This window comes from Camelus ferus, chromosome 4, assembly GCF_009834535.1.
Source record: "Camelus ferus isolate YT-003-E chromosome 4, BCGSAC_Cfer_1.0, whole genome shotgun sequence".
Taxonomy (NCBI): Eukaryota; Metazoa; Chordata; class Mammalia; order Artiodactyla; family Camelidae; genus Camelus; species Camelus ferus.
In genome coordinates, this window is record NC_045699.1 from 68563883 (window position 1) to 68587974 (window position 24092).

The window sequence follows — 24092 nt, forward strand, 5'->3', positions numbered from 1 at the left end:
CTGAATCTCTCAGCCATTAGGGCAGGACTGCTCCTGAAAGCCCCACGGCAAGTCCCCTGGGATCCCCCAGGCTTTACCAAGCAGCATGCAGGTGACAGGCCTTGGAAGAACTCTTAACAGCACCAGTGGAATGCTCAGACACACTGAGGCTCAGCACAACCGGAAGCCTGCCCTCTGCTGGCAGGACCCACTCCCTGTTCAGTGCCCTGGTCACAGACTCCAGGACCCAGCGACGGAAAAAAGGAACATGCAAGGACAAGCAGTATGGCTAAATCCATTTATTCTGAAATAAAAAGTGAAACAAACAGGAGTCGAATCACCCGGGAACAAACCCGTCCCCGCCTCCACCTCCTCTCTCTCTCCTATACTATCAATAAATAAGTTTCCCCAGCCCCAAATATTTAATAGAACCTCCTCCCCATTTACCAGCTTCCAACCTCAACTATGATACAGGGGGCTGCTCTACCTCCAGAATATACAAAATGTTACACAGTTACAGTATAAACACTGGGGAGGGAGCCCACTCCGCCACCAGCTTATGTCCTTGCCTGGCCTGGGTTTGCCCCAATTGTCCCAAGGCCTGTGCGAGTACTGTCCAGTTGTCTAGCTGAACAAGGTGGGGGCACTTGTGCCCCAAAGTGCCTCTGAATAGAGGATGCATGAGCCCCTCTGAATGAAGGACTGCTTGGTGGGGGTGAGGAGGCCACCAGGGAGCCCTTGCTCCCTGAGAAGGGCAGCCTCCTAAATAAACTGCCTTTTTTGAGCCTCTCTGGCTCAGTTTTTCTGGAACTATTAATAGCCCAGAGATGAAGACACAGCCCAAATGGCCAGGGGTCTGCACCTATTTGTCCCCCCTCATTAGAGAGGGGGCTTACACCCCTTTTCAGGGGATTGCTTGCTAGTTTAGGGATAAAGGGTGACTGGGAAGGAGGGGTGGGAAGGAGTGACAGGGTGGCAGGGATGGGTGGAGGCAGAGCCCCTGACCCCATGTCTCTGGTTGTTGCCTGCTAGCGTCAGGCATTTAGACCACGGTGATCTTCACCTGGTCATTCTCGTCCGCCCGGTAGAAGAAAGGAATGCAGGAATTGCTGCCCAAGCCTGGGTACTCCCGTGGGTTCTGGATCTCACGCAGCAGCTGCATGATCTGCTGTGCAGTGAGGTTCTCAGGAGCAGTCTGGCCCACCAGGGCCTGCCCTTGGGTGGGCTCCATGTTGTCCACAAGGCTCACCTCCCGGAGACCTTTGGAGAGAGAGAGACAGGGCTGAGTGACCTGCCAGCTCTTCTCTGCCCACCCCCCAGCCCCCCCGAGGTCTCTACTCACCACCCTGGTTGTCAGTAGTGCCAAGCTCCTGGGGGGCTGAAGGTGCTGTAGTGGGCTCCCCAGCAGGGTTCTGGGCAGCCAGGAACTTGCCGTAACATTCATTACGCTCACCCATCAAGCGTGACACCAGTTCCTGGAGCTCCAGCAGCTTCACCTGGAGGGAGAGGCACTTAGCAGCCCTGCCCCACCCCCATCCACAGAGATGGTCAGAAAAATCCTGCTACCTTCATCTCCTCCTTGTCCTGAGCCAGCCGGCTAATGTACTCCTCCTTCTTCCGGTGCCGCTCCTGCAGCACTGCCCTCTGATTCTGATAAAGAGCAATGTACTCTCCTGCGGGGAACAGGAAGGATGGACAGGGCTCAGATGCGGGACTCTCCTGACCCAGCACACAGTGCACCCCCACCCCCACCTCCCACTCCGGGCCCTGGCCTCCCCGCTCACCAATAGTGTCTGTCTCTCCCGAGAGCTGGATGCAGCGATGTTCTAGCTCCTCGACCCGCTCCTTCAGATCCACTTTCTCCTGCATAATCTTTGTAAATTGGCCCTACAGCCAAACAGCGGGGTCAGGGCTCCGCAGTGCCTATAAAGCCCCCACCCTTCCTGGCCCCCATCAGGGGTGACTTGCTCACCTGCAGCTTGTCCATGGCCTCCTGGAGGGCCTGGTGGGTTTCTGCAGGCACACTGCCCTCCCTGGTCCCGGGGGCTTGGGCCTCCTTCTCCACTCCATCCTGGGATGGGTTGGCTAGGTGAGCCAGGCGCTGGCAGCGAAGCTTCTGCTCCTTCAGCTGCTCACGAAGCCGCGCCTTCTCTTCTTCAGCACTGGCTAAGGCCGAGTTACAGAATGCCACCTGCGGGCAAAAGTTGTGCATGTGCTTTCATAGGGGTGCTCAGGACCAGCAAGAGGCAGAGAAGCTCCCCATCTCCAGGCCTTGGTGGGCATGCCTGTGGTTCAAGGATGGCATGGTGTCTGACTGGCTCCCAGGGAAGGTTGTGGGTCCAGAGAAGTCAGAGGGAGGGAAACCACAAAGAGTATCTGAGAGGAACCACAGGCAGAGGGAAGGCGGGAGGTGAGACAGAAGGAGTGGGAGGTCAGCTCACCATGGCCTCTCGGCTCTCCAGGTCCTCCGGCATGCTCAGTTTTGGCCGGGGAGCCTCCTCATCCTGCTCCTCGCTGTCTGGTCCATCTCCTGTCAGGGGCAGCCAGGGGGTCCTCAGACAACCCAAGGGAGGTGGAGCAGGCCGGTAAGAAAGCTCAGGGCCCAGCTCTGCCCCCCCGCCCCCACCTCCCTGTGCAACCCTGGGCTGGCCAGTCACTGGAGGAAAAGGATTCACTGTCTTTAAGGTCTCTTCTAACTCAATTCCATGCTGCCAAAAGTCCCCCTCCTCCTTGGGCCAGGTGTTCTCCTGGGCCATCCCACTTACCTTCCCCGGGTGCAGCTATGATTTTCAGCTGGGCCTGTAGCTGCTGGTTCTCCTGGTTGGCAGCTTCCAGGAGCCCCTAAGGGGCCGGGAAAGGGAGTGAGGAGGGACACGGGTTGCAGGCCTCCCCTCTCAGGAGCCCAGGACTCAAATTCCCTCACCTGGGTCTCCTGCAATGCCTGGTGGGCCATCTCCATCGCCATCTTGTCTTGTACCTCCTCGTGCTGCAGCCGGTCCATGAGCTGGGTCTGCAGCAGCACCTGCTTGTGCAGCAGCTCCTTCTCAGAGGCCAGCTGCTGGTAGGCGGCCACGTGCTGCTGGTAGGCAGCCACGTACTGCTGCAGGTGGTTCAGGTACTGGTCCCTCTGCTGTTCCAGCCCCTGAGCCTCCTGGTTCTTTGCCTCCACCTGTGGGAAGACTCTAGGAGTGAGGTTGGGTGGCAGTTTGCTTCCAGATTTTGAGCCCACACACTGGGGACGTTGGGGCTCTGCTGGCCGGCCAGGCCCCTGGCTTGCTTGCTCCGTGGCCTAAGTGACTGCCTGCCTCCCCCAGAGCCACATGCCGCCTTCACTCAGCTTCACACGGCAGAACAAGCTTCTATCTTAACTTCAGGTCACAGATGGGTGGAAAAACAGAGGCAGCCAACATCTGCACACTGAATGCCTAATGCTTTACATGCATGATTCTCATTTAATCCTCAACACCTCCTTTTTAATGTAAGTGCTAACCTCCCTCTTAGGTTAGGGAAACTGGGGCTTAAAGATGCAAGATTAGATACCAGGGCTGAACCCAAGCGGCTGGCGATCATACTCTCTTCCCCTCTAATTAGGGGCTCGATGCCTCTAGCAGGGATGACCACCTATGGCCCAGAGCTACCCAAGTGTGAAAGTCAGAGGCCAGGGGACAGCAAGCAGTTATGGGCTCTGAAGGACTCTGGGGTCATTAGTTCTGGCCTCTCCCTCGCCAGAGGCTGGTGCCTGTCTCCTAGCCCTTCTGGCTGGGGCAAGGGTTACCTTCTCCTTCAGTTCCGCCAACTTCTCCTGTAGCTGACTCAGCTTCTTGGCCAGCTCCTTCTTGACGTGCTGCTCTGACTGCAGCGCGCAGGTAATCTCCATATTCTCATTGGTCTGGACAGAGAGAAACAATCAGCAGTGGCCACCCAATACAGCTGGAGACCCCAGAACTGGGTGTCCGCATCCCACAGCTCAGGGAGGGGTGGAGGCAGGTGGGAAAATCTTCCCCCTCCCCGTCTCATCCCTCCAAACAGGGCTCTCTAGGTCACAGCGTGCCTTCGTGGGCACCGTTTCATGGAAGGTCCATACCACACCCATTGTACAGGTGGGAAGACAAAGGCCCAGAGGGGTCAGGTGTCTTGCCCCGTCCCAAAGGACTTGGCCAGGGAGGAGGGCAGGCTGGCCGGGCAGGGCTGCGCACCAGCCTGACAAATCCATTCTGCAGCTCGGCCAGCTGCTCCTTGAGCTCGCGGTTCTGGGAGAGCGCGCGGCTGATGGTGGTGCGGTCATTCTGCATGCTCTCCAGAATCTGCTTGCGCTCCTCCGCCTGGTCCCCCCACTCCTCAGCTGCCCGCTCCAGCTCCAGCAGCCGCTGCTCTTGCTCCTGATTCAGGCGACTTAGACTTTCATTGTCTTTCACCTGTTCCTTCAGCTGCCCTGCCAGGCTCTCCAGCTCCTTATGTAGCTGCTCGGCCTCCTCTTGAAGCAGTTGTTCTGCTTCCGAGGGCCCTTCTGGGGACTCCTGGGGTGGGCACGCAGCTGAGAAGGGAGCACACTGTCAGGGCCTCTCAGCTCTGCAGTCCCCAAAACTCCCTCTTCTTGGTCCACAGCTCCTAACTCAGCCTCCCCACCCCACATCTTGGCTTCCTGGCTCAATGTTTCAAGACACTTTCAAATGGAGTTCTTTACATCTTTATGCTCAAGATGACTTGGGAAGGGGGACAGTGGGGACTCCACCCCTCTTGTGCAGATAGGGACACTCAGGCTCAGAGAGACTGCAAGACTTGCCAACTCCCGGTACGGACCTCTCTCCCTGGGCCACAGTGCCCTTCCACCCACCCACCTCCATTCTAAGCCACCCTCACCAGCCCCGACACCAATCCTGCTCCCAGACGCCCCGCCCCAGCTTACCCATCTGGCTCCTCAGTTCAGCCAAGCTGGCCTCCAGCTCCTGCACCTGACTCATGCTGTGCTCCTTTTCTTCCCTCAACTTGCACACCTGCTCGAAGCACAGAGGGGCAGAGGGGGATGAAGGAACAGCCCAGCGACCATCGCCCTCTCCACCCCCACCTCAAGAGATACACTTCCGCCTCTGCCTGTGCACAGCAAGTGGCATGATCCCCAGTTTACAGATGCCCAGGAAGATCAAGTGACCTATCTCAGATGAGGGGTTGAAGGTCACATCTCACCTGCTCTGACATTTGTTCCATCTTCTGCTGCCAGATGGCGTTTTCTTCTTTCATATTTGCCACGTACAGGTCTCTCTCCATCTTCAGCTGCTGCAGTGAATCTTTCAGCTACAGGAGAGGGCGCAGAAGTTAGCAGGGGTTGTCACTGGGCCTCACCTGCTCCTGGACACCTGGGGTCATCCTCCATCCACACCTCTCCCTCTGCAAAGCCTCACCAGCTGCACGTGGGTCTCCAGCTGTGCCCGGTCTTCCAGGGCCTGCTGTAACTGCTCGCTGCTACCATGCGTAGGTTGATTAGAAAACTGGATGGTGAAAAATGAGGTTAGATCCGGGGAGCCCAGGGTGTTCCATGCAATGCCCCCTAAAAGGGTCTGAGCTAGCATCAACGTACAACTCAGGGTTGTCCTAATATTATTAGTACCACAGGCTTTATTTTTACTAAATACTCATTATAATTAGGGGTTTTTTTTAAGTAGTTTTTTTGTTAAATAGAGGTGCCAGGGATCGAACTCAGGACTTTGGGCATGCTCGGCACACACTCTACCACTGAGCTATACCTGCCCCCTAAATACTCATTATAAACAATTAAAACAGCAAGTGTTCAAAGTCCTCCCAACCCTTCCTCTAGCTTCCCAATCACCCCAATCTGTGTGTATCCTTCCAGAGCCTTTTCCATAGGTATACAAACACGCTGCAGCTGTGCTATCATGGGGCGGTATCACACATGGTTCTGCAAGTTAATTTCACTTTGCTGCAAACAAGATACATTTAGTTCTGTAAGTTACATAGTAGCCCAACATATACAGCCTGCTGTGTCCATACCCTTATCGATGGCCTTTTAGATGGCTATAATAAATAGGGCTACACACTGGTGCTGCTCCTAGAAATGGGTCATTGAATCAAAGCTGGTAAGTGAACAGCCGTCTGTTCAGATGAACTTCAGAGCAACCTTAAGCTCTAACTTTTTATATCTTGAGTAAGCCATTTATTCGACTGCCCATCACAGGAATGGGCACAAAGATTGCCCTGGTGGACAGGTAAATGGGAGGACAAGAGAGGAGGTAATAAGCTCTGTCTGCTGCCAGGCCAGACCAAATTTGGAGACCCACATTTCACACTGGTGGCCTGATCACAAGGGAAGCCCTGACAGATCAGGTCACATCCAGGAGAAAGAAGTCAGGAAGGTAACAGGTTGCATGAGAAATAGCTGAAGGAGCTGGGGCTGTTTAGCTCAGTAATAATCTTAGAATGGACAGGGGAATCACATACTCCCTTGCAAAGTATCTGAAGGTCTCTTTTGGGAAAGAGATTAAACGTTTCCCATGTTGTTCTGGAACCAAAGACCCCAGTGGAAGGATGTTTTATGAAGGCAGAGAATTGCTGTGCATGCAGAGAAACTCAAGAGGAGGCTCTCTGACTTGGGCACCCTGTCTGCCTGGAGGCTTGGCCGCTGAGAGGAAGGAAACAGACCCGTGGCTGGTCTTGTGACAGTCACCCAGAAAACAATGGTTTTCAACCAGAATGCTTTAAAGAGTTTAAAAAAAAAAAGCCCCTATCCCTGAGATTCTGATTCCAGACGTCTGGGCAGGGCCCCAATTTTTCTCCTATCTCTGGAAGATTCTTTGGCAGGATCAGAACAAGGATCCAAGTTCTCTAGCCTGTGGCCGGAGGCCACCCACAATGATCTGGGAGGTCCTGGCCCACCATGTGGAGCCAGCATCCCCCAGGCCTCGAGTCCCACCTGCTGCAGCAGCAGCTCCGACATCTCCAGCTTCTTCTGCAGCTCATCTGTCCCCAGCTGTATGGCCGCCTTCTCGCTCACCATGACCCGCAGCTTCTCCTCCAGCTCCAAGTTCTGCTGCTTCAGGTCCTCATTGTTTTTGCTATGGCCAGAGGCAGCGGAGGGAGGCATGAGTAAGGAACAGGAAGGATCGCTCTGGTGATCAACCCACCACCTTGGCCACAGAATGACAGAACAGTCACTTTGGAAGGGACCCCGGGCTCAAGAGTCACAAGTGGCAGGCCAGAGAGGACATTAGTCACCTAAGGCCACAGCATAAGTCGATGGCACAGCTGGGACAGAGTCAGACTCTGCACAAGTCCAAACCTGTACCACCTTGCCATGATCCCTTGGATCCCCCTACTTCCCAGCCCATCCCCCAGAGGCCCCCCCAGCCCTCCCCGACCTCCCCCATCCTACTTGTGCTTGTATAACTCCAGCTTGAGGGCATCTCGCTCCTTGGTTAATTCTTTGTTGCTCTGCAAACACAGAAAAGCAAGGTCAGGATGGGGCAGGTGGAAGGTGCAGCTTGCAGACCGACAGCAGCAACAGTAATCACTCCCAGCGACATGTCCTCACCTGCTGTCACACTTCACATTTTTTCAAAGCACTTCCAAGTTCATGTTCTCATTTGGTTTTAACAGGGACTCGGGAAGGGTGGAAGAGGCAGTGGAGAGGCCTAACCCACAGCTGGCTAACAGGCCCAGGGACAGCGGATAACACTACCACTGTTATTACTACTGTCATCACCACGTCTGAAACTTTTTTGAGCACTTTCTCAGCCAACAATCCCATTTTATCCTCAAAATCACCGTGGGAGGCAGTTACTATTACTACCTCCATTTTACAGGTGAATGACACGGAGTACTAGAAGTTAAGTCGCTTGCCTAAAATCACTTAGACAGAGCTGGGATTGAACATCCAGGTCTGTTTGATTGTTTAAACATGTTTTCTCCCTGGGTAGGGGACGCAGATATGGAGGGGCGGTAAATTCTATTGTAACCTTTTGTTCATTTTTTGAGTGGATAGCACACTTACATAGCCCAAAACCCAGAAGGTACAGAAGTGACATGTCTCTTAGCCATGTCACTGTTCCTCTCCCCTGGGTTTTTATGAATCCTTCCAACATGTCTTATATATTACACACAGGTACTGCTCTCCTTTTTAGTTTAGCATGGTAGCAGATTAAAAATGCTGTTCTGCACCTTCACAGCCCAAACACCTAGCACTTGGGCCAGGGCCCACAGCCAGTTAAGGGCAAGGCTGGCACTCAGGCTCGGGACTCTGCATCCAGTGCTCACGCTAGACAGTAGCCCCCTCGCCCCCTAACTAGCCCACAGCAACCAACTCAGGTCCAGCTTGGTTCTAACAACCACACAACTTGAAAGCACTGAGAAATGGCCAGTGCTGCTCTCTAAGTATCTTCCCTTCCATCCCGTAGAAAGGACCTTTAGGCTCCCTCCCGCTCTACCGCACCTCCAGGGGATGGGCGGGCTGCTGGGCTCACCCTGTCGGCCTGCTTTTGCTGCGCGGAGATGGCAGAGAGCGTCCGCTCCAGCTCTCCCACGCGCTGCCTGGAAGACTGCAGGCGGTTAGCGAGATCCTCCGACTCTCCTGAAACAACGGTTAGAAGTGAAGCCCAAAGAAGGAATCCCACTGAAGGCCTGCCAGCACGCCTGGCTGAAGGGTGAGAGGATTCCCACCTGCTTTTTGTCTGGCTGCCTGTTGGGTGTGAGCCAGAGCTGACTGTAATTCTGACTTCTCAGACACTAGAATCCCAATAGTTTGAATGTGGACCTTTGGGAGAAAGGCCAAACAAGTGGTGAAAAAAGCAGAAAAGCAATGTTTCCTAGGGGACGTGAGGGAACCTGGTACAGTCCACGAACCTGCAGCTGTTCTCTTAGAGCCCCTTGTTCCTTCGCAAGCTTTTGCTCAAATCCCTTCTTCTCCTGCAGGAAGAGAGAAGAAACAGCTCTTACTGGGAGGAGGGAGAGATGGAACAGCAAAGGACATGCCCCCAGAATGCCACCACTGGCCCAGGACAGGCCCACCAATGAGAACAGGTAATTAGCTGCCCAGGTAGTTGGGGTTGGGGATGGAGCAGGGAGTAAGCCCTCTATTTCTCCAGACTGCAAGCAGACAAGAGGAGAATGGGCCTCTACATCTGAATCCTCCCCCAAACTCATCAGCCACGTGATGATCAGACGAAGAAATCACGTTACCTTTTCAAGTTGATCCAAAGCCTCTTGGTTCTCTTGTTTCTGTGGAGAGAGGCAAACGAAGGTGACTAAGGTTGTCCCCCTCTCCCACGATCCTCAGACCAAGGAGAGGGGATGACCAGGGACCAGGAATGGGTTTAAAAGGGAGAGTTCATAGGGACATGAACAGATGAACTCTTCTCAAGCCAAGAGACTTTGGGTCTTAGGGGGCGTTTGCTCACAGCTACAGAAATGAGTCTGAATCCAATGCCCTTGAAAAGACAATGACATAAACCCCTAGAAATGAAGTCTGAGATGGGAAAGCCCACCCTCCGCCAGCTCACGATCTGGAAGGGTGCATATGCTCAATGGATGTTTACTGAGCACACACCGCAGGCCAGGTTCTGTTCTTAACAGCAGGGATACCGGAATGAAAAGGATCTTTAAATCTTTGATTTTTTGAGCTAAAAGGGACCTTGGACACCCTCAAATTCTATTTCCTCGGGAAACTAAAGCCCAGGGAGGAGAGGTGACCTGTCCAAGGTCAAAGTCGGAGCAAATCAAGGGCTGAGTCAGGCCTGGAACATACCAGTCAACTAGTGCTTCCCCTAGAGGTGAGAGACCCGGGGCGAGTACAGAGAGGATTCAAGCAGGGGTGTCTGGAGAACAGAGCAGGCAAAGAGAGCAGCCACAGAGAGAGCCATGCTGCGTGCCCCGTGCTCCGGGGTCCCTCCAGCTGAGACCTAGGCCCCCCGGCACCCCATTCTCCCTTGGCATCAGGGGCCCCCAGCCCCTTTCTTTAGAGCCCCAAGGTGAAACTAGAGCCCCAGATTGGCAGCGTGGAATCAGAGGACAACACTGGACTCTTACCAATTCCTCTATCTTGCTACTGAGTTGTTTGTTTTTTAGATTGCTGGAGTCCAAGGCTACTGATAGTTCTTGGTACCGGCTCTGAGGCGCATGCAGAGAGGAGGAGGAGGAGTTGGAAGAGGGATGGGGGAAGAGGTAGAGAGAGCAATCATTAGGGTTGGGGGGTGTCTGGGCTGTCTCAGCTGGCAGTGGGGCACCCAGCCCCCACTGTGGGAGGAGGTGGGGTGAGGGCGGTGACTGGCCTGCAGGGTCACTGGGCCACGGTCCAGGCCCACTTACCTCCAGTTCCTTTATATTATGAGATGATAGGCCCTCCCCATTGATGTAAGATGTAGACTAGGAGAGATGAAAGGGCTCACATGGAGACATTCTCTGTCCCCCTCAAGGCCTAAACCCTCCAACATCGTCCGCATCAACTGGCAACACTTTCCTTTCTGCCTAACTTGGCCCCCTCCTCCCCCCTTAACCCCTTTGTGCCAGCTTCTCCTGGTTCTTAACTCCCCCTTGTCCCTCCCCTCCCAAGCAGTTCTCATCAGCAGGATAAAATGATGGAACCAATCTCGTGGTCCAACCTCTTCATATGTACAGCTTCAGCAAGGAGACTCCAAGAAGTAATGACTAGCTAAACATTATCCAGCCAAGCTGTCCAGTCCCAGGATCTTCCCTCCCTCTTGGGAATCTCTGCCTCAGTTTCTTTCTGTCCTATTTTCCTTCCGTCTCTAGCCCCATCTGGGCTTCATTTTTGGGGTACCTCAGATACAAGCCCGTTGAGCTGCTGAGATAGTTGTCGCAGGCTCTCGGTGGATGAGAAAGATCTGGAGATGAACACAGGAGTCAAAAAAAAAAAAAAAAAAAAAAGAACACAGGAGTCAGGGGTGCAGTAGGCTCAATGGGAAAGAGGGGGTTCATGGGCAGTGGCCGAGGGATTGCTGCCCCCCACGGGAGATACTCACGTGCTTTCATCCATGGTAAGAGGACCATTTTCAACATCATGGTTCTGTTCAGGAAGAAATGTATGAGGCAGTCATTCAATTTCTGGTAAGAACCATTCAAGGGCAGGGCGAGCCAAGCTCATTCCAACAACCTTCCATCTCCTTGAACCTTAAGGAACACCTGGTGTTGACCTCCCCCATCCCAGTCCTCGGGAAGGCACCAAGGCTCTAGGCACAAGCTGCCTGAAGAAAGGGGAATGGATCCACAGGAGGTACAATCCTCCGGGAAGGAGGAGGGCTGAAAACATGGTGGGGCAGTGGGCACAGGGGGAAGAGGCACAAACCTGAGTTGATGCCATGCTAGTGACACGGGGGGGACTAGCACTGGGGGAAGTGACACCGCCAGGTGACATGGTGTCATCAGCAGATGGTGAAACAGGAGCAGCGTGGTCTTTGGGCGCCTGTCACAGAACAGAGCAGGGGGTTAGGGGGACATGCAGGAAAAAAGGCACCTTGCTGCCATGAATGCAGGGGTACAGAGCGGGTAGGACAAGTGTCGCTGCAGTTGGAGTGACAGTCACACATGCTGAGAGCCACTCTGGGGTGTGGCTATGGCTCGCCCAGACAGCGGGCCACTCTGCAGCCTTCTGGATGGTCTTTGTGAACACAAACAGCCTCGTTCACCCTGGAGCTCAGCAAAAGACAGGAACAGGCTACCCTGCGGCAGCCACAGCAGGTAGAAGGAAGGTGTGCCAAGTCGGAGAAGGAAGGCACTGCTCTTCCAGAAAGCCAGCCTGTGCCTCACAGTGACCCTCACCCTGAGCCCCTGCCGGGCAGAAGGCGGCAGTGATGAAGGAGGAGAGCTACCTGCCTGTTCCCTCTTTCCCCTCTTGCTCTCCATCCCTTCCTTCCTCCAACCACTGGCTGTGTTTCCCCAACTGATTCAGGTCCTTTCTGGGAAAGAAGCTGTCCACCAAGAAGCCTCTCCCTGCTCCTGGAGGTAAAAAGAAAACCATGGCCACTGCCCCACCCTAACCTCCTAGCTCCAAACACCCACCCAACCAAGAAACAAGCTGAGAAACCAGACATAAGATGTCTACCCTCTGACTCTCAGCAGCCTGGGAAACAATCATGGGATTGAGGACCAGGAGCCGTGGAGACACTCCCTCTTCCCTGAATGGACCCACTTGCTGGCCAGAGCCCCACTCAGCTTCTCTCCAGGCTCAGGCCTGACACTCAGTCCTAGCCTCCGGCTCTAGAGATTTAATGTTCAACAGGACAGATGGGAAAAGAAATGGGGAAGAGGGTTGATAAGCTAAAGACTGACGAGGGAAGAGCGCTAGGGAGCCAAGGCCTGGCCAGCAAAGCTAGGTCCAGAAGAAGAGGCTGCACCTCTCCTGCGGGAAAGAGCTGCCTGCTCTCTGGACCCCTCAAACCTGGCCTCTGGAAACCCAAATCCACTGCCCTCTTTAGAGCAACTGTTATGGAACCTGGAGGAGCTGAAGATAAATCAAGCTGTTTGTGTGGTTACTGTCCATGCTGTGACCTTTGACCCTGGAACCTGGTGTTGCCTTGCCAACCTGTACCACTGAACCTAACCAGCTGGCTAGGCATGAGACTTCGGGGGAGTGGAGCACACTCTTAGCCATGGGCCCTGGCCAGATGCCTGGGTCCCTCCTGGCATCTTGGGTGCCCACTGATCCCTAGCATTAGAAACAAGAAAGCTCAGAAGGGGAAAAAAGTATTTTTCTGAGGACTTAAATATACATAACATGCCTATTCTGTGAGCAACCAACTTATTTCATAATTTTGAGTCATAAAGCTAAGTATGGAATTTTAAAAATCACTGTCCATTCCCCTCAAATGTCTCATTCCATTAAAAAAAATTTTTTTTGCCATTTTTTAGTCCTCATTTCTAGAAATACCATCAGCTCTGCCCAGGATACTGCCATCACAGGCCTGCAAAACTAGAGTGGAAAACTTCAGTGGGAAATAGTTATTGATGTAGAGAGAATTTTAAAACAAGAAGGGAGTATGGGACTCTGGGTCTTCATTTCCAGGAAAGCAGAAGGATGTGGACCCAGAACCTTAGAACATGAGTGCAGACTCAGGGCTTCAGGACTCCTGCTGGCCTGTGCTCCCCTCCTGGTGCCACTCACAGCGTCTCCTCTGAGCAGACAAGGTGAGTCATAGCACCTGGACAGACCCGACCGACTGGGCGTGAGCAGTCCTGATGACTGAAAGACTGTAACACCAGCCAACAGTGCCCCATCCCAGCCCCTCTTCCCCTGCCCATCTCCAACAGGACCTAGCCCCATTCCAGCCCCACTCCTGTGGCCTGGAAGGTGTCCCCTGAGGAAGTTAATTAAAGGAGGAAGTGCCAACGTCATGTCCAGAGAAGGTCATCTCCTAGTCCAGTGCACCCCAGGCTCCTCGCCTTTCTGGGAAGTACTCTGTGAGCTCATAACCCTGGCATTACCTGTATTACACCCTCTGCCTGGGACTCCCATTTCCCCTACCCTCAATATGGATGATTGTTACCCACCTCTATGACTAACCAGCCTCAAATGCCACCCCCTCCAGCCTCAAGTCCGTTTAGAACCAACCTCTGCCTCAGTTGAGCATTTGAAATGTTGCCACATTCTACCTTGCTTCCTTCACCTGTTTTCTCCAGCACCTAGCAACGAATGTGCCTCTGCTCTCAAGAGCCCACTGAATATGTTTAAGTGTCCAGTTGATTTTTAAAAGAGAGTAAGGGCAGAATGTCCTGATCACTCATGTGTTTGGTTAATCTCACATCCTTTACAGTTAGTTCCACTAAAAAAAAAACAACCCTCAGTCCTTGTAACTATAATGCAAACTCTTAACCCTACATTCCCTACTCCCAAACCAAAGTGAACTGATCAACTCAAAAAAGATCACACACTGCTATGTGGTCTACTGGTGTTTTGGGGACAGATGCCCAGGGGGCAAGACCTGAAGGTTTGGTTTTATTTAACCTCTCCTAGTGTGATAGCACCATGGAGCACTCAAACCTGAGGCTCAAAAAGCCCAAATCTCATACACCTGCTCTGGAAGCTATTCCCAAATTACCTTTAACCTCCAAGGAGCATCTCACCTTCTCCAAGATGATAAAAGATATGGGGGTGGGAGGGAGAAAAAAAACCCAACCAACCAAGCAGGTGAAAAAGCAGACATGAACAAGCCAAGGGTTAATGAAAGCAACATAAAATAAGCCAGAGGCAAAGTATCCCCCAAACCAGAGAAGCCTCAGGGCATGCAGAGCTGGGAGGGAGCAAGCCAGAGAGGGGGGTCTCGGCACTGCCTCACCTTCCATTTGTCCAATGGGGGGATCGCTACCCCATTGGAGCGGTTAAGGTCGGACACCAGCACCTTCAGAATGTCCTGAATCTACAGGAGGCGAAAAGGGGAAAATAAGGGCAAGGGGAGAAAGAGAAAAGTGGCTTAGAGAGAGGCAAGAAAGTCAGGGAAGGAAGAAGAGGTGGGTTCAGGGCAATGGAATGCTGGAGAAGACAGAAAGGGATCAATACCACGGCCTGTGCCAGCTTTTCAAACAGCCACTTGTTGCCTTGCCAGAGGCAGAAATCCATGTAAACAAACAGAAGGGGAAAAGTCCCCTGAACAATGCAGTCACATAGCTCCTTAGATAAACAATGCAGCTCTTACTAGCTCCTTAGACCTTCAGGTCCGAATTATTTAAACCAGATTTCAGAATAAGGGTCTGCTTGAACAAAAGGGACTATAGCTAAAAAATAAGTTTGAAAGACAATGATCTGATCCAACAGTATCATCTTACAGATGAAACTGGGGCTCAGGGGAGGAAGCGATTTTCCTGAGGCCACCCAGCAAGCTGGTGGCAGAGATGACCTTGAAACTCAGATGGTCTCCTAATTCAAGGGGCGGGGGCTCTCCTCACCACACCCTGTGGCTCTGCTGGTGCTTCTAATGGAGAGACTGAAGGCAAGTGGCTGCCCCTTGAGGCTGGGGGTGAGGGAGATCACCTGAGCAGTAAGTCAAACAGCAACCACTCCTTACTGAATGTTTACTCTGCACCAGGCCCTGTATTAAGGGATTAGTATAAAAACAAAAATCTCATTTAAACTTCATAAGTGTAAACTTCATAACAGTATTACCCCAATTTTACCAATGTGGAAACAGAGACCCAAAGAGCTTAAGTAATTTGCCCAAAACCACATCTCCAGCAGAGGCAGAAGGTAGTATTCAAATCCAGAATTCTTAACCAATACCTGATATTTCTTTCACAATCTTAACCACTACCCTCTGCCGTCCCCTGAGTACCCCATCCCCGGAAACTGGCTAGCCAAGACTTACATCCTTAGGCGAGGGACAACCACCAGAAGTGGTTGCCTCAGGGCTACTGCCATTCTTAATCTTTCTTTTTTTCTTAGCTCCTGCAGGAACACCAGGGCTGTTCTTCTGCTGATATTCTCTTAACTGCAAAAAGGAGAAGTAAGTCTCATGAGAACTATAAGCCCCCAGGTATTCACATCCTACTTTACAGTTTACAAATTCCTCTTCTAATTGCCATCTGATTTAATGCCACAACAACCCTACAAGGTGTTGTAATTCTCAACGACTTAAGAAATGAATTGGTAACATGGCTAGAGAAGGAGAAAAGCAATAATGGACAATAGGTAATTTAAACTTATTCTTCTGACTCTGAGTTCTGGGGTTATGACATCAATCAGCAGTTGCCAGGGGGCAAAACCAGAGGCAGAGGTGGAAAAGTAAACATTTAATCAGACATCAGGGGTCCCTCTCACACATCTGTTAGAGCTGCACACCAGTACTTCTGAAACTTTTACATCAATGTATCCTAATGGCAGAAGGCAGTGAAGACACACCCCTAGCGAATGTGGGAATGTTAACAGAAAGAGGACAATCCAAACGCCATTTCAGAGAGAAGTCTATTATAATCTTACAAATCTATCCAAATGTCATCCCTAAGTACATTAATATAAAAGGCCTTTTCTCTTATAATAGAACCGAGCAAAACGGATGCTTCAGGCCCATATTTATCCTGTGGCACTCAGGGCACCCCATGTTGAGACGATGATTTGGGAAAGATTCCCAGCTGTGAAGTTCAATTTCCCAGGATCTGTTCCACAGAACTCCAAAGAGCACTGAATGAGGGGCACTCTGGTCTCAGAATCATAGGGAATTAGACTGTAAGGTAGAAAATTCTTATTTAAAATGTGAAAGTCTCTCTGGACAGAAACCTGGGAGAAAAACAAACTAAACAAAGCATATTCTCCCCATTGCCACCCAGAGATATTGTCAATGTTTTGAGATCATTGGTGAAGTGTAGGCTTTTTTACACTATCGACATCTAATGATGGGGTACAGTCTACAGAGTAAGGGAGCCTGAAACCTAGATCCAACCTAGGTCCCACAGTCGCGAGGCCCCTTCCACCTAAATTTGTGCCGCGACTAGAGAAACTGGAAAAGGTGTGAAAACACTAGGGGACTGGGTCGTAAGATCAAACACGGGGCTCGTGGCGGTAATGACAGTTCCAAGGCGGATAATGACGTAACTACATTCCACTCCTCCCTACTGACGCCCGAGTCGCCGCTCCGCGGTGGGGGAAGGGAGCGCAAGGCCAGGACCGAGGTCCTTGGAGACCGGGAGCACAGGGAGCCCAGGGAGCCCAGGGAGCCCAGGAGATCCGGTTCTGGGCGGCAGGAGGCGAGGGCCGAGCCTGGAGCGGGGAGTCCCGGGGGTCACCTGCCCAAAGTCGCCCGAGGGTGACAAGTAAAAGCGGGGGCTGGGTTGCGGGGGGGCGGGACTAGCTGAGAATACTTTTGAGGGAGGGGCGCCAAAGGGCGCCGAGGGGCTCGCCCCGTGTGCCTCAGAGGCAGCACGGACTCTGGCCATGGCCCGGCCGTCGGAGGGGTCTCGGGCTGGGTCAGGGAGCCGCGACCCCGCACATTTTACCTTTTTCTTGGCCGCAGCCAATTTGCTCTGTCGGGTTTCTTCCGACATCCCGGGACGGGGAGGGGGAAGGGGAGGGCCACATCAGCACGATCCCGGCAACCACTGCGGAGCTGCTTCCGGCAGCCACCGCGCCGCTGTGCGACTGAGCCAGAAAAGGAGGGACCAGGGCAGTTCTAGGCAGCAGCGGTGTGGTGTGGGCGTGGCCTAAATTCTACAACCCCATTGGTCGATGGGAAAGATGAAAGGGAAAGGGGACGTGGTCAGAACGCCGCGAGCCTGGAGGAACAAGTGGAGCCATAATAAAAGCTGCGCGCGCAGCCTTTGTCCCCGCCCACCTCGGCGGGGAGGGGCGGGGCCCGATCTCAGGGTGCGCGCGCAGCTAGCTGTGTGACCGGTTGTTCATGGTCTCCATTACGGGATTCTGAATACCTGGCGGACCCGAGAGGCCGCTTTCCATCCCCGCCCTGGACCCTTCTGCGCTGCAGACACCCCCGAGACGGGGGCCCTGGACCCCAGGGCTCAAGAGGTGGGCGAGGAGCAGACAGCAGGGGGAAAGCACATCTTTTCCCAGTCCCTTTCCCCACTTCCCATAGCTGTGCCCCAGACTTTTTCTTCTCAGGGATCACTTCCAGAGACCCCCAACCACTCCTCCCACACTCCTCCCTGTCAGAATCTCCCCTTCCTTGAGGATCCCTAACCTGATCCTGGGAGTATTATCTGCCCCCTTCCCAACCGAATCCAGTCCCGTTCACTCCTACTTCACATCTGTTCCTCCTCTCACACCCCCACACTACCCCTTTCCTCCCAAAGCGGACTCTAGGTCCAATCAGCCTTTTTCGCTCGGATTCCTCTCCAGGACTCAACCAGGACTTTCCAAAAGTTGCCGCGGGGCCTTCCGATCCCCTGTGAGTATGCCTGTGCGTCCCTCGACCCCCTCTCCCCGCCCCGTAAGCCACTGCTGCTCCTGGCCCACCCTCTTCTCCATCCCCAACGGCAGCTGACCCACCCCCAGCCCTCTTCAAGTTCTTCCCCTAGCTGACCTTATTCTGCTAAGAAACTCCAGGTCATTTCTCAGTCCTTCCCTTCCTATTCCTCCAGCCCCCAAGCTTCAAAGAAGAAGCAGTGCCCTGTCCTTTTCAGTGGTACCCCAGGCTTTCCAAATGGGCTGTGTCTCTCCTCCTTCCTGACAGCACCGCAGGTGGTTGGTTTTGTTTTTTTCACACCACAGTCCCTCCCTCACCCAATCCACCCACATGGAAACCACTCTCATTCCCTCAAACACCTGTGTTCTCTGCTGCCTTTGGGCATTTGGATACACTGTCCCCTGTCTGGAATACTTTCCTTTCAGCTTTTTGCCAAACTGATGCCTACTCATCCTTTAAAGTTGAGCTTCCTCAGAAAAGTCTCACCTCCACTTCTGGCACCGGCCTGTTGCTCTGTTTGATACTCTCTTAGCCCACTGTACTTCAACATCAAAGCACTTTCAGACTGGTAGTTAGTTGCTTGGTTATTTGTCATTCACTCATTCATCTGACAAATTCATTTGAAATAGTGCCTACTCTGTGCCATGTACTGTTGTAGACACAGGGCAGTTAGCAGTGAATAAGACAAAGTCTCTCCCTCATGGTAATTACACTCCAGTGGTACAAGGCCAACAATGGGAATAGTATTATTAGTGAAATGTGCAATATGTCAGGTGTGATAGATACTACAAAACATCAGGCCAAGAGGATAGTGCGTGAGTGAGGAGTGGCATTTTAAATGGAGCTGTCAGGGAAGGCCTTTCTGATGAAGTGGTGTGACCTGTGAGCAGAGTTTTAAGTGGAAGTATCTGGAGGAAGAGCGTAATTGTGGGATGTTTTATGTTTGGGACCAGGCTATACGTTCCATGACGGCAGGAGGCCAGACTTGACAACCCCCATTGCTGAACCCCTGGAGGCTTTGCCAGTGCCTGGCAGCTAGTGCTTACTCATGATTTGTTGAGTAACTGGTTAAAAGCCCCTGTTCGAAGAATAGGAACCACGTCTTCCTCCATCTCTTGTACCACAGTTGATACAACACACATTTCCTGTAGATTAGCAGTGTACCAGGCACTGGCCTGCACAGCTTTTAGACACAGAAAGGACAAAGATGAACTGTAGCCCCAGGGAAGGGTTTTGCTACCCAATGAGATTATAAACCCAGTGACATCCTAAACTTGAGAGGTGAATCCAAGAATTAGACCTGAGGTGGATTCTCTGGGGTCAGATTGGGGACCAGGATGGGCCCTTTAGTTACAGTTGGGTTTGGCTGGGAGTAAAAGAAAACCCCAAATAATGGTGGCTTAAACAATCATCAGGGACCCATGTCTGTATCTTGTTCTAGCACATCTTCAGTGTGGCTTCTCCCTTATTATCCAAGATACCATTCAACTCCAGCATCCCTCCAACCCAGCAGGAAGAAGGAAGGCCAGACAAAGGCATGCCCTCTCCCTGGCAGGATGATTCCCAGATATTGCGTAGACCATTTCTGATTAAGTTCCACTATAACTTAGTTATGGCACCACATCTAATTCCAAGGGAAGCTGGGAAATGTAGTCTTATTCTGGGGTAGAGGATGTCTATTACCAACCAGAAGCAGGGAGTGGATACAAGGGGACAACTTACAGTTTCTGAATTGCGGATAGTTGGTCAGTCCAGCTAATGACTTTTTGTGCCTCTCAGCGGCCATCTCCCAAGTCTGGCCAGGCTGATGGGGCCAGTGAGGATTCTCTGCACCTTGACATTCAGAAGCTGAAGGAGAAGAGGGACATGCTAGACAAGGAGATCTCCCAACTAACATCTGAGTAAGTCTCATTGGATTCCTCAGTGTGCTTGAGATAACTTTTAACTTTTAACTAGTTACTGTCACTGATACCTAGCTTAGCATAAAAACAGGACTGTGACGTTGGAGTCTGGGTATCTCAGCAACCGTCTCAGATAGGGTGCGGTCAGGCTCAGGAGGACCAGGAACCAGGAACTGGATAGCTGTGGCTTTCCCAGTCTCTTTGTGTGGCTCGCCTTCTCTGCCTGTGCTTCTCTCTGCCCACAGGCTCCGTCCTCTCCCTGCAGGTGGAGTTTTCAGTGCCCCAGGGAAGCTAACTCTTCTGCAGCTCCTGGGTTTTCCCATGCCCCTCGCTCCAGCCACATGGCACAGACTGAGCAGCACTTGAATATACATTTCACACTTGAGGGGACCTGACTAGCCACTTGTGTGCTGATCTGTGAGTCATTCGGCTGTGACCAGGGTTACATAGTGCCAGTGTGGCAGGGACCCCTCCTGAGGGTATAGGGAGCATTTAGTAGTGAGGGAGTGGGCAGATCCCCGGCCCTTCCTTAAGTGCATGAGGGCAGGGTCTGTCGTGGCATCACTGTATCCCCAGTGCTAAGCGCCTAGTAGGCCCTGAGTGAACATTGGTTAAATAGATGCTTCATTACTGCTGAACGTTGGAGCCTCACCAGCTTTCTTAACGATTCTCTCTCTCCATCTCTTACCCTAGAGGCTACAGTGTGGATGAACTGGAGGACCACATCTCCCAGCTCCACGAGTATAATGACATCAAGGACGTAGGCCAGATGCTGCTGGGCAAACTGGGTGAGCAGCAGGACTCCTGAGGAGCGCCCAGGGCCTGCAGGGAGGCCCCACATCCCAGGAGTGGTTGGATTTTGCTCCTGGGCCTTGTAATTTGCCAACTCCCCTACTGTTCCCAGCTGCCACGCTCCCTGAATGCCCCTGCCTTCTCTGGCCACCTAGCAAAGCAGCTGCACAGCTCTTCCCTGGGTCCCTTAGGTTGTATTCCCTTGAGTATAGAGCCTGCTTTGGGGCCACAGGCTGTTTTGAGCCTGGGCTCGCCTGCCTGCCTGAGGACAAGGGAGCGCAGTCTTCTGGGGCCTCCTTAGACCAACGGAGGCCCCACCCTTGCCTCAAGTGGCCAATGTGCTGCAGAGGCAGAAAGCACAAGGGTGACTCTGTGACTTAAAGGAGTATTTTGTTCCTCCTTGACACAGTCTCGCTATCCAGAGGGCTGAGCCAAGGCACAGACACACTGACCATTTGGGACAGTGCTCAGAGCTGGGCTGTCTGCCTGAGTTGTAGTACTTGCTGTAGAATTGCCCATCAGCATCCAGGATGCCACAGCAGGAAAGGCTTCTCCCTGTTTCCATGGGGAGTGGGTCCCAAAGGAGGGAAGGGAGAAAGCAGAAGGAGGGAAACAGAGGTGAAGACAGGAGGAGGATCAGGGCCCAAGGAGAAAGGAATGTGAGGGGACTTTGAGGTTAAGAGAAATAAGCTCCTATTAGACAGAACCCAGCTCGAGACCTGTCCTTCCAGGTTGTAGGACCCAGAGCAGGCGGCCCATCGTCTTTCATTCACCCAGTGACTATTTCCTACTCTGTGCTGCTTTACAGGGCATGGGGACACTTTGGTGAACCAGACACTTACAGGTCTCTGTTCTCCTGCGACTTATGTTTTGGTGTTGGGGTGGGGGAGGGGAATGGTCAAGAAGGGTAAAGAAACACAAATGAATGAATTATAAAATGTGTTAAGTGTCGTAAAGGATACAAAGGACAGAAATGGAAAATATTGAGGCCTGAACAGGGTGGCAGGTGGGGATGAGAGAAGGGGATCAGGGAACGCCTCTGAGGAGAGCCCTTCCCGCGGGAGGAAAGCAGAGTCTTGGAGGAAGCAGGAGGGATGGCTTCACCTAGCGGCAGGGCGCCCCTGCACCAGGGTTTGCAGCTGGCTGCGGATACTACATAAATGTAAATTTATATTTTCAGCACATGACTCATGCCGCTCTGTGTGAAGAAAGGACTCTAGGGGAGCTTTGTTTGCCTCCTCTGCAAAGTGGGTGAAGTTTAAGTGAGTCTCATGGACCGGGCCCCCAGTGAAGGGACCTGGAACAAGTAGCAGCAGGATTTTCTTGGCCAACTAGGGCAGCAAGAAGAAGGGGCCGGGTGGGTCCCAGGAGGGCCGGGGCTTTGGCCATTCTCCCTCCTACTTCTCCCATGGGACATTTATCCTTCCTTCCTTCCTTTTCAGCCATGATCCGAGGTGTCACCACCAAAGAGTTGTATCCAGAATTTGGCCTGGACGTGAATGACTGAGCAGAGGCTCACAGCCCCTTGTCCATGGCCCACAGCTCCGAGGTTCCTGAAATGTCCCGGTGATGCCTGTGTATGTGTATGTGTAAATAAACATGAGTGATTACTTCTCCCCCGGACTCCTTAGTAGACTGTCAATGGGAGATCCTCGTGACCACCCCCTCGCCTCCTCCAGCCCCACAGACCCCTACAAGTCTCAGTCATGCATGAGTGCATCTCCATCCACGTTGGCCAGGCTAGTGTCCAGATTGGCAATGCCTGCTGGGAGCTCTACTGCCTGGAACATGGCATCCAGCCCGATGGCCAGATGCCAAGTGACAAGACCATTGAGAGGGGAGACGACTCCTTCAACACCTTCTTCAGTGAGACAGGCGCTGGCAAGCATGTGCCCAGGGCAGTGTTCATAGACCTGGAACCCACAGTCATTGATGAAGTTCGCACTGGCACCTACTGCCAGCTCTTCCACCCTGAGCAGCTCATCACAGGCAAAGAAGATGCTGCCAATAACTATGTCCACGGTCACTACACCATAGGCAAGGAGATCATTGACCTCATCTTGGACCGAATTCGGAAACTGGCCAACCAGTGCACAGGTCTTCAGGGCTTCTTGGTTTTCCACAGCTTCAGTGGGGGAACTGGTTCTGGGTTCACCTCCCTGCTGATGGAACGTCTCTCTGTCGATTATGGCAAGAAATCCAAGCTGGAGTTCTCCATTTACCCAGCCCCCCAGGTTTCCACAGCTGTAGTTGAGCCCCACAACTCCGTCCTTACCACTCACACCACCCTGGAGTACTCTGATTGTGCCTTCATGGTAGACAACGAGGCCATCTATGACATCTGTCATAGAACCTCAGTATTGAGTGCCCAACCTACACTAATCTTAACTGCCTTATTAGCCAGATTGTGTCCTTCATCACTGCTTCCCTGAGGTTTGATGGAGCCCTGAATGTCGATCTGACAGAATTCCAAGCCAACCTGGTGGTGCCCTATCCTCGCATCCACTTCCCTCTGGCCACATATGCCTCTGTCATCGCTGCTGAGAAAGCCTACCATGAACAGCTTACTGTAGCAAAGATCACCAATGCTTGCTTTGAGCCACCCAAACAGATGGTGAAATGTGACCCTTGCCATGGTAAATACATGGCTTGCTGCCTTTTGTACTGTGGTGATGGGGTACCCAAAGATGTCAATGCTGCCATTGCCACCATCAAGACCAAGCATACCATCCAGTTTGTGGACTGGTGCCCCACTGGCTTCAAAGTTGGCATTAATTACCAGCCTCCCACGGTGGTACCTGGTGGAGACCTGGCCAAAGTACAGCGAGCTCTGCATGCGGAGCAACACCACAGCCATGGCTGAGGCGTGGGCTCGCCTGGACCACAAGTTTGACCACCAGTTTGGCCAAGTGTGCCTTTGTTCGCTGGTATGTGGGTGAGGGCATGGAGAAAGGAGAGTTTTCTGAGGCCCGTGAGGACATGGCTGCCCTTGAGAAGGATTATAAGGATGTTGGAGCGGATAGTGCTGAGGGAGAGGATGAGGGTGAAGAGTATTAACCTGTCTGCTGCAATTTTGCACTCTTACCTTGGGACTGTCTTATTTGTGTTTTGTGGAGCTACCCATTGTGGCCCTATCTTGTCAATAAAAGCCATGTTTCTATTTTCAATGTCAAAAAAAAAAAATATGAGTGATCTTGGTGTAAATCTGTACACTGATTCTCCTCTGATAGCCCCCTGATCCCATCCTGGAAAGAGAGCCCACCTTGGAAAACAGCAAGCTGCCATGTGCCAGGCACTGTGCTAAGTGCCTTAAACCCATGATCTCTACTACTTAAACCCCATCCTAGGAGGACTTAGTATAACTATCCCCATTTTATAGATGAGGAAACTGGGGCTCAGAGAGGCACAGTGACTTGCCCAAGATCACACAGCCAGTAAGTGGCAGAGCAGGGATTTGAGCCCAAGTCTTTATCTGAAGCTTATGGTGTGCAAAACTGCCTTTATGGCCTGGGGAACAAGTGGCTAAGAGCTGAGAGTGAAACAGCAATTTTGGGAG

General features: G+C 52.5%; 2 protein-coding genes, 1 long non-coding RNA gene and 1 pseudogene across 3 annotated transcripts; 3 read left to right on the forward strand and 1 right to left on the reverse strand.

Moving 5' to 3' along the window:
* Positions 1–263: 263 nt before the first annotated feature.
* On the reverse strand, positions 264–17073 carry GOLGA2 (golgin A2). The gene is made up of 27 exons (XM_032478521.1): positions 16921–17073; positions 15297–15419; positions 14274–14354; positions 11288–11404; positions 10965–11008; positions 10763–10826; positions 10291–10347; positions 10012–10092; positions 9166–9204; positions 8830–8892; positions 8647–8740; positions 8451–8557; positions 7364–7422; positions 6905–7046; positions 5379–5465; positions 5164–5271; positions 4886–4973; positions 4176–4513; positions 3755–3868; positions 2903–3148; positions 2745–2820; positions 2421–2509; positions 1952–2170; positions 1764–1866; positions 1546–1652; positions 1322–1475; positions 264–1239 (listed from the first exon to the last, which is right to left on the reverse strand). The coding sequence occupies exons 1-27, from the start codon at positions 16966–16968 to the stop codon at positions 1022–1024; spliced, it is 3066 nt and encodes a 1021-aa protein (XP_032334412.1). The 5' UTR covers positions 16969–17073; the 3' UTR covers positions 264–1021.
* LOC116663279 lies at positions 7520–12837 on the forward strand. The gene is made up of 4 exons (XR_004319513.1): positions 7520–7793; positions 8385–8630; positions 8899–9006; positions 11891–12837. It is a non-coding gene; the product is annotated as an uncharacterized LOC116663279 (long non-coding RNA).
* A 76-nt stretch (positions 17074–17149) lies between the features above and the next one.
* SWI5 (SWI5 homologous recombination repair protein) lies at positions 17150–22152 on the forward strand. Its single transcript, XM_032479139.1, has 6 exons — positions 17150–17179; positions 17227–17446; positions 17731–17825; positions 19623–19744; positions 20438–20532; positions 21979–22152. Exons 1-6 carry the CDS (start codon positions 17150–17152, stop codon positions 22041–22043), a joined length of 627 nt encoding a protein of 208 aa, XP_032335030.1. The 3' UTR covers positions 22044–22152.
* A 55-nt stretch (positions 22153–22207) lies between these two features.
* Positions 22208–23719, forward strand: LOC102509983 (annotated as a pseudogene).
* The last annotated feature ends 373 nt before the right edge of the window (positions 23720–24092 follow it).